At 47.3% G+C, this 10,000-nt stretch overlaps 1 protein-coding gene across 1 annotated transcript in view; it reads right to left on the reverse strand.

Annotated features, from left to right (window-relative positions):
• faf1 (Fas (TNFRSF6) associated factor 1) overlaps nucleotides 1-10,000 on the reverse strand; it is a gene marked incomplete in the record, with an annotated part of 81,242 nt that overhangs the window by 27,868 nt on the left and 43,374 nt on the right. Inside the window, 2 exon segments of the mRNA XM_076278006.1 lie at nucleotides 1-63; nucleotides 7,090-7,176. Of these exon segments, the coding sequence (XP_076134121.1) occupies nucleotides 1-63; nucleotides 7,090-7,176 (150 nt within the window).

Below are 10,000 nucleotides of genomic sequence, written 5' to 3' on the forward strand. Positions count from 1 at the left end.
TGAGCGTCGGCACACACTCAGGTGGTGACAGGGGTAACTGATCCCTGAGGCAGCGAGCGTCATCTGGAGAAATGACACAGAACACACACACAGAGGAACGCTTTAGACAGGTAGAGGTCTCCCCACCAACTCGGAAACTTATTGACTGTACCTACATACAGTACCTCTCTGCTTCTCTACAGGAAACTCAACAGACACTCAAAAACACCTTTGAAAAAACAAAACACTAAAAACCTCAATTCAGGGCAAACACGCACAGGGAGAAACAGTGTGTATGTGTGTGTGTGTGGGGGGGGGATGTGGAGGGGGCTGAGGGGACTCCCGCTTCCACTCAGCAGTGGAAAGGGAAGGAAGGCCAGCACTCTCATTAACTCTCACACCGAGTGCGGAAATGTCAGCGGCTATGAGCACTGGAGGGACTCATTAAATACAGGCTGCCCCACGCGGCCTCCCCTAGGGCCAGGCCATGGAGAGGAGAAGAGATGGAAGAGAGAGAGAAGAGAGGAGAGAGGGAGAGAGAGAACGAGAGGAGAGAGGGAGAGAGAGAACGAGAGGAGAGAGGAGAGAGAAGAGGGGGGGGGGTGAGATGATGTGTTTGTTCGTGAGGAAATGTCAGGGTCATATCAGAGAGGTGGCATTGTAAAGTATGGTGATTATGTTTTAAAGCCATGTCAGGACCTAAAGCTATTTTCAAAGCAAGAGCCAGGTTATACAAGGAGCTCTAAGCAAAAGAGGGTGGAGGATGTGTGTGAGGGGGTGTGTGTGTTTGGAGGGGTAACTCGCCCTTTACACTATTTCTCCCCTGGGTCTTTAATGCAGACACTGGTATGGCTGAACGATATCGTACCTTAAAACAGCCAGCTTGGTCAGAGGACAGAGTTGTAATTTACACTCAAGGTTTTTTGAACGCATACATTGGACAGACCACTAGAGAGAGGCAGGGACAATTTCACTGAATTCTACGGAAGGTTCATTGGATTATTAAATCAAGTACCCTTTTGCCTTCATTTGGATAGGACAGTGAAGATTGACAGAAAGTAAGTGGGAGAGATTGAGATAGGTTGGGAACAGGAAATGACTGCAGGTCGGACTCGACCTGGGTCCTTGTGGGCACTTGGAGCCTAATATGGTATGGGCGCTGTAGCCAGTTGTGCCACAGCGCCCCACATTAAACACCATCAAACACCTTTAAATCATATAGTAAACCCCAGAGGAGAGTCCTCAGGGCAGTGGAGAGTCCTCAGGGCAGTGGAGAGTCCTCAGGGCAGTGGAGAGGAGGGCTAACGGCATGACTGACACCTGTGTGAATGAGGGGATAAAGCTCTGACATCCAGTGGTCATCCACGGGGTAACAATGCAGCTAGACAAAAGCCAGCTGGTAATTGCTGAATGAGGACCCAATTACAGGGCATGGTGACTGAGCTTGAAAAGCAGATTGACCGCTGCAGTTTTTTCCCACATCTCCTTAAGAGACACTTCACACACTTGACGGTCGCTTGACCGTGAAGAGTTACATCTCTGGCAAAGGAGAGGTTATCTTCAGCTTTTCAAATACAAATAAAAGAAAAGACCCTTCCGAATGACATCTGGGCCATCAAAGTCAAGCAGGAACACAACAAAGCAGGCGAAAAAGGAAATAAGTTGAGGTTTTGTAGCCACAACAGAGAGATGAATTGATGGAAACAGGGGTCGAACACTTAGGTCATACTGAGGTATCTCTGTGTCCGACTACCACGGGCGTCCTTCAGGGGCCTGTGGCTGCTGTGTCCAGGCCCACACATACGGAGATGACTGATAGTATTTCTCCTGTCTTTCAGGGCTAATTAAAAGCAAGCCTGCTTTGCTGGAGAGACGGCGAGGGAGGCCTCCGTGTGCAGTGGAGTGGAGGTCTAAAGTGCACGGGAACACCAAGGGAGAACACTTAGCAGAATTGCTTCACATTGTTCCTCGCGGCCAAAAATCTGCTAAAGCAATTGACCCAAAACAAGGCTAAAGTATCCCTGCGTGTTTTACAGACAAGGGGAAAAACTCATTTCATTTGACAGTGACAGGTGTTTTTATTTCATATGTTTTGCCAATTAACAACCCTATATATCCAGAGGCAACTAAGGTCTAAGAACTGTAATCTATCTGTATGTATCAATAAAACTAAGGGAACTGACACCAAAAGAAATCAATTTCTTCTGTACGCACAATAATAATAAAAAAAAAAAAACACTACAGAATTTCAGCAAATTTTGCCCGAGGTGTCTCCAAGTCTGCTGTATTCTGCACTGCGCTCTGAGCAACAATGCAGCATCTAGATAGAGATTTCTCAAAGAGGGCCTAATTGCCACTTAAGGGGCACTCCTCATCAGAGTAGTGGCTGCTGGAGTTTACTTAGCCGCAGGCAAGAGCAGAGGTTGTGGGCGATGTGAGGGAATTCTGCAGCGCCTTTCTCTTCGCCCCCTTTCCAACAGAGTGGCAATCAAACGTGAGAATCTTCACAATCCGCCTCCTTTTACCCCCCCCCCCCCCCATAACCCCCCTGACAATACGGGGCTTTTCCTTGAGCACTCCAGTAAGTGTGAAAATAAAAGTTCATCACTTTCTGTCTCAAAGGGACCAGGAGGGGGGGTGGGTAGTGCAGGGAAGGGCAGGGATTAGGACGCAAAAGGAGCCGGAGAAATACAAAGTTCAGCGCCTCCACCGCGCTTTGACCTTCGCTCTCTTCTGGTTCTTCATCTCCTCCTCCTCCTCCCTGACAGGCGCGAGAGGACGGCCTCAACGAGGACACTGAGTGCCTCGGGGTATGAGGGAGAAGAGGTCAATCCTCTCACACACACCCCTCCTCAGCATCTCACAAACAAGCAGATCCTCTCTACTATGGATTCTTTTAATTAACACTTGCATTCAAGAGCTGCCATTGGATGCCTTGGTAAAAGAGAAAAAAGGCATTCTATCTCTTTCTTTTTCTTCTTTTTATCACTGCCAGCCTCTCTCTCTCTCTCTGAATCTCATTCTCTGTTTCATTTTCTTCTCTCTCTCTCTGTTTTTTGTCTCCGCCGGTGTTTGGATTAGGTCTGTGGCTCGGAGAGGGTGAGATAATTACCGCTGACAGCTGCACGGATGGCAGCCACTGTAGCCCCCCTGCCCTAGCAGCACCTTGGTGCTCCCCTCTTTGATCCGCGCGTGCACACGCACGCACGCACGCACGCACGCACGCACGCACGCACGCACGCACGCACGCACGCACGCACACACACACACACACACAAACACACAAACACACAGAGAGGGGGGGGCAACAACAGAGCCTGAGAAACAGGGGGAACACATAAAGAGACAAGGGAGAAGAAGAAAGAAAGAAAAAGACAGACAGAAAGAAAGAAAGATGCCGCACCCTAAACACCTGTTGGCCCTCCTTTGAGCTATTTTCCACTCTTCTTTCTAGCTGCAGATATGTCATTCCTGATTACAGTCACAGAGCTCTGCAAAAGCATATATGCTCACGCAAGTGAACACCCATGCGTACATTGATGAAGAGATAAAAAATTTGTGTGGAACGTCACTTTGAAAGCACATGCTGGGAATGAGAAAATACAATGACGTTAAAATTACAAAAGAAAACAGAATAAAAACAAATACAAAAATGGGATTCAATCTCATCCCACCTGCAACTGAATTTTCTCGGACTCCACAATTGAATCATCTAATAATGTCTTTGTAGTACTACTTTGTGTTAAGCAACTGAAAATCATGATGCCTCTCTCATTAAAATTTAACCCGGTAAGTAATATTTTTAAAAATCTTTTCTTAAGGCACGTTAAAAATTCAACGTTTCAAACCCAAATGAGCCCAGCGGTCCTGGGCGCTAAAAGCTTGTGGGTCATGGTGGTGGTGGTGGGTGTGAGCGGGAGCAGAGCCAGAAGCCAGGGTCCTGCTCAGCTCCACTCTCCTCCACAGCACATCGGCCGCGGCCGGCTCCCCGGCTGAATGTCACCTGACAACGGCAATCACTACGGGGGCTCTGTCGGAGCTTAGTGCTGAGCCTGGTAGCCACGGCAACCAGCAAGACCCCCCCCCCCCTCTCAAAAAAATAAGCCGGCACGGGTTCGCTGGTGGCGGCGGCAGCGCTGATCCATAGGAGGCGAGGTAAACGCGCGAGCCACGCCTCCTCGGCCTCCGCCAGGCACGTCTTTAATACATTAGCAAACACCATGAAACACTGAATAAATGTCAGCAATTACGCCGGCAAAAACCGGGGAGTTTAATAAGGATGTTCCAGTGCCTGTCAATCACTCCCACAGGTACTTCCAGAGCAGTCAATCAAAGCAAAAACCAGCCTGCCAGGTGCATGAATGTGTGTATGAGTGTGTGTGTTTTTGTGTGTGTGTGTGTGTACTCAGGAGGGTGGGGGGCTGAAGGCAGTGAGCTGTGGAGCTGAAGCCTTTAAAAATGAAGTGAGGAGTTTAAGGCGTCTGCCCGACAGGCATCTAATGCCATAGCCAGCCTCTCCACCTGTTTAACCGTTCTGACTGATCGAGAAAATTAACACTGAACTCCTACAGCCTACTCAACTACAATTTCTATTTTTAATGTGTACATTGTTCTTCAGAATGACAAATAACTCTTAAACAACATGTTCACCTCTTCTATTTTTACATCAACTATCTCCAGGGAATGAGGCTATAGCTTGTATTTTTTTTTACAAATTGTTATCTTGGGATTGAGTAAATGCAATTGGTGCCTTGATGCAGTCAGTAAGTCTTACCACACTCTCATACACAGTACATTCACATCAGTGTAGCAAAAGAGAGTGAGTGAGATGCATCTGCCTTTGATCAATAAAAATTATTTCCAGAAAAGCAGAGCGTTTGACCTCTGACCTCAACCAACCACACTTCGAAATTGCTTTATCCTTGGTGACCTAAGCTTGTTGTGATGCACCATAAAATCCGCCGCCTAAATCTCAGCGTGAACCTCTAATATCGGCACACCCACAGTATAAGAGTTTTAATGCATCATAGCCAAGCACCTGCATCAGCATGCAGCTGAAGCACTCAGGGCTTTTTTATTCAACATTCTCCCTTACATTTACACCCTCACTAGCAATACATAAACCTGTTTGCTTTGAATAAAATGGCTGCCCATATTGACTAACTCTTAAGGCATTAGAATGTGAAATGAGGACAGAGCGGCTCTCTCCTTCTGCCCGCCTGCTCCTCACGTATTAAGTGGATGTGAGGGGGCACCGACTGAGAGGAGGCAGGATAATGACTGGAGAGAGGGGAGAAAACGGCGCTTATTTGGACTCCTGGAAAATGTAATTCTAAGCCCTGCCTGTCATGTTTATTGGTACAAATCCCAGAGGGCCAGGCAGGGTTAATGAGATATGCGACTTCAACAGTCTGGCTGGTGAGAAAAGGGCTTTTCTATCTAAAGCTAGTGGGGGGGATATTTCAATATATATATTAAAAAAATGCCGGCTCCAAAGCGGGGCCATTATTGAAGCCAATGACTTTAATATCTCTTCCTCAGGCAGGAGGTTGCAGAGGGGATTTAAGAAAGCCAGCGTGTGTCCAGCTTCAACCACACACCTGGGCAAAGAGTACAGGTGTGGACCAGCCGAACAGCTTTGCTGTGGCTTCAGATGCATTCATGAACATCACCCCACGATTACAGGGTTGGGCTCTGGGATGTGGTATTGTGGACACTGCAAGAGGGCAGTTTGTGGGTAGAGGAAGGTGGGACAATAAGATCCTCGGATATGATGTGGTTTTGGCAACAAGTGAGCGACTGAATCTAGAGCCAGAAGTATTTCAAGAACTGTATCAAAAACAAAACAAGCGAAAAGCAGTTACCGTTTGCAGTACATTTGGCCCTATTTGTGACAAAGAAAGTGCAAAAGAATAATAATGTACCAAGGTTTGCCAAACAGTGGAAATTCCTGTTTCATGTGGTGACGCACAGCCAACAAAGCTTAGAAATGAGCCTACAGAGTAGAGGAGGATGCACTAGAATGCCTTTTAACAAAACTTGGTTTTCTGTGGATGGGTTTAGAAGCCGCTTTTCTAACACGATTGGCCGAAGGCCATATGCCTGATATCAGAAATCAACATACAAACCTACATTATAGTTTCTTAAGTAAGACATCATAGGCCATCACATCCATTTCCTTGTGAGTCAAGTAGCCACACAATCAGCATGAGAACATCTTCACTTCGGGTGTCAAGATTGGTAACGGGGAGTGTAGGGGGAGGTTGGGGGATGGGGGAAGTTCCACAGGGATCAGTACGAGGACCTCCTCTGATCACAGTCACTCTTGTTTCCCTGAAAGGGGGTGAACTAAGACCAGGGCGGGAGAGGTCAGAGACAAGGCATTGGGGTTGATCTTTAGTGTCCACACACAGAGGACAAGGGGAGAGGACCCGCTCCGACATCTTAATTAGGTTTAACTAACCCTAGGTTTAATCTTGCGTTTGACAGATGGTTTCAGTATTGGTGATGTCTTAATAGTTTCATACCCATATGGGATACGTAGCAGGGGAGAGCAAGGCTATTTTTGAGGTGTATGAATAATTCATTAGTCATAGAAAAGGCATGTCGTCAACAATGACATGTTGAGATTATGATATCAAGATGATGAATACTCAGGCACATTACTAGAAAGTTGTGGCAATTTTCCAGAAGCTTCTACAATAACCACAGCAAATGTATAAACAGAGGAAATTAAACTTTTTCAAATCCCAGCGTCTTGCCAACACAGAGCAGAGAAGGTATTTCACACAAAAAACTGCCTTTAAGCTCATGGGATCTCTGGTCTTCCAAACCACATGTCTGAATACACAGTTGATAGTACTGAAGGTTTCTGTTTATACTAAAACAGCCCTTCAGCAAGAATGACAATTACAGAATGGTGCATGGCCCCCTCACAGCCTTTTCACTGCCTCAAATCCCTTCACCTAAAACCACCACGGAGACGGCCAATTGGAGGGATTTTGCCTGATTTTCGTGGTAAAACAAACACGAGTCGTCTAAGGGCTATAGGGTTAGAGGGGGGATGCTTACCGAGTCGCTGGTTGCCTAGGTTAGAGGGGGGATGCTTACCGAGTCGTTGGTTGCCGAGGCTGGCCACCCGTCCCACTGTTGGTGTCGAACGGGGATATTTGTCAGGTCTGAGATGTTCCTTTTCACCTGTAGGAAAGAATGACAGCCACGTTAGCACAGAGAGGAAAATAATACCCAACCCCTGATCACAATCATGATCATTTGCTAAAACTCAGGTGTATTTTTTAGTGAGAAATTTGGTAACAGAGTGTGGTTATGACAGAGGTACAGACAGAGGTTATGAAACACTTTATTTGTATCAGATCCTCTTGTCAGTACGAATTTCCTTCAAGCCTCTCACCCCCACACCCCTTGTATCAAAATCGCCAGCGTCATGGTGAATAGGACGTCAAGGCCCTGAAAGGCCAAGCAGACCGAGTGCAATTCCCCTCGCTCTGTTTGCATTCCACAGATGCCGCTACTAATGCCCAGTGACAACAGCCCCACGCTCTGCGCCCTGAAATGGACAGTATTTCTCTTGGGCCTTTCAGGGGCCGTGTATCTGCACTTGATAACACTGGGCGCTTTTAAACAGTTAGCAGCCAGAACCTTCGGCCCGGCCTGCCCCCTGCCCGCGCCTGTTGGTTTAAAGCCCAACGCCAGGCTGATGTGCGCCCGACGGGGGTGATCAAAGCGGGACGCGCGGTGGCTGAGCCAGGGGGCCGGGGTCCGAAGGCAGGGGTGGGGGGGGGGCGTGCTTGAGCCACATTACCCCCGCAGAATGCCTCTCCACCCCTGCGGGGGCGGTTACAGAAGCAGAGCAAACGGCTCTCCATTGTTCGTCGAAAGCCCCTGCTCACACACACAGCCCGTAATCCTCACACCGCTCTCGTTCTCCCTTCTTCTTGCACGGACGGGGCAGGATAGGGCTGGCCGGGCCCAATGGATCCTCGGCCAGACCGAGGGCTCGTGCCCACGGAGGCAGAAACGAAGGGGGGGGGGGGGCGTGGAGCGCCAGGGAAAACAGAGGAAGTGGAGCATTGAGAAAGGGGCGAGCGATGCAGCGATGGACGAGACAGGATCTATTCAGGATGTTCAGTCGTTCAAAACGTACATAATGTTAACTGTGCTACATACGTAATTTTTACTGTCTCATCGCGCAATGCTGTATGGACATGTTGATGAGATGGACTTTGCATTTCACACATCAACTGTAGGCAACTGTAAGTTTTTACATGGATTATAAATAAGACTAGGGCTCTAAATGTGTCTATTGCCTATTTGGCATTGCAAGTTAAGATGGATGGCTCTATGGTTTGAGACGTATAAAGAGCAGTTGGAGGAGTAAGATTACAATTCACCTCAGACTACCGGTCTCTCTCTTATTGGCTTTGTGTATGTCTGTGTATACACCTCTCTCTTTCCCTATGCGTTTCTAGCAGACTCTCTTTCCCTCAGCGGTAAAGGACACTGGCCCAACACACACACAGTCTGTGGCATCCTTTATGAAGTGGGCCAAGGTCAGTAGGGGTGGCGGGTGTTATTACAGAGTGTAATATCTGTGTTTGACCAGAGGGCTACAGGGATTTCGCCAGAGAGCCCTGACCGCCAGGCGGCCATAAACACCCGCGCCCAGCTGTAATGAAGCGCTGCGGGTCAAAGGCTGCGGCAGCCCTGGAGAAAGAAGAAACTAATGCCAATGTGGAGGTCCCATCTGCAGCATCTGCTGCTCCAGAGCAGCATGGCTAGGGGTTCCAATGGACAACCCCCCCCCCCACACACACACACACAGTTTACCCTCTCTACCCCAAATGCCTGCAGTTATGAGAACCACTCTGTGGTATTTTTTCTGCCAATCCAGCACAGATATACTCCACTTTCAACAGGCCAAAACCTGAATCTCACCTTTTCTCTTTTTTCTCTATGCTTATCAATACCAACAACAGTAACATTTGAGACAACAGATTTGGAAATGTGTTGTTTATTCAGCTCTGACATCAACAACAGCCTGTTAAAAAATTCGGGAAGCAATATGCAAACATTTTCAAGACTTTCAAGTCTGAAAATATGTATTATCTGTACACTGAACCTTGAGTTGTCTTTTGGTTTGCTGGTTTGTCTGACTATGAAAAGCTTATGTGATCTGACAGAGTTGCTGGGTCATCATTTCCTGCCCTTATATTATGGGATGGTCCAGTAATCTCAGAGACTTCAGACCTGCACAGACGCATCTGTGCTTCTCTCCTAAACCAATTATCTCTCTCTCTGTCTCTCTCTCTCTGTGATGGGCACCCTTAATTAAAGTTTCAAGTCTATTATAGCCTATATAATATACGCCAGCGTGGCAAGATGCATTCTTATTTTGTGTTTTTCTTTCTTGGCATTAAATAAATAAATAAATAAATAAATAAATAAATAAATAAATAAATAAATACAAACTGTGCCATCAAGCAGCAGCTTATCCAATCAAATTGCTCAGAAAAAAGGACTTTACAAATGAGCCACAAACTGGTCTAATGTCCAACCCTCGAGCATCTATCTATAAATTACAGGAACGACTGTGTGTGTTTGTGTGTGTGTGTGTGTGTGTGTGCGCCACACAGCCCGATTGATTTCAAATTGCCAGGTGTCTTGCTACGGGCACAAGTAAGTGCAGTGCCAAGTTTGACGTTGTTTGGATAAGAAAAGCAAAATATATCGTTAAATATATCGGTATAAGAAGCACACACTGGCATTTGCCGCTGGCCACTCTCCCGCTCACACAGCGCAGCGCAGGACCAGGGACAGAGAGGATAGAAGCGGAGCTGACCAGGGACAGAGAGGATAGAAGCGGAGCTGACCAGGGACAGAGAGGATAGAAGCGGAGCTGACCAGGGACAGAGAGGATAGAAGCGGAGCTTTGGTAGAAATTAAATCATGCACGGCACGGGTAGTCAAGATGCAAGAGCTTTGGATGATTATCATGTCAACA

This window comes from Alosa pseudoharengus, unplaced genomic scaffold (genome assembly GCF_046254945.1).
Source record: "Alosa pseudoharengus isolate Yale_2024_CS ecotype anadromous, Long Island Sound unplaced genomic scaffold, YU_APseudo_1.1 YU_APseudo_1.1_scf_11, whole genome shotgun sequence".
In the NCBI taxonomy this organism is placed as follows: Eukaryota; Metazoa; Chordata; class Actinopteri; order Clupeiformes; family Clupeidae; genus Alosa; species Alosa pseudoharengus.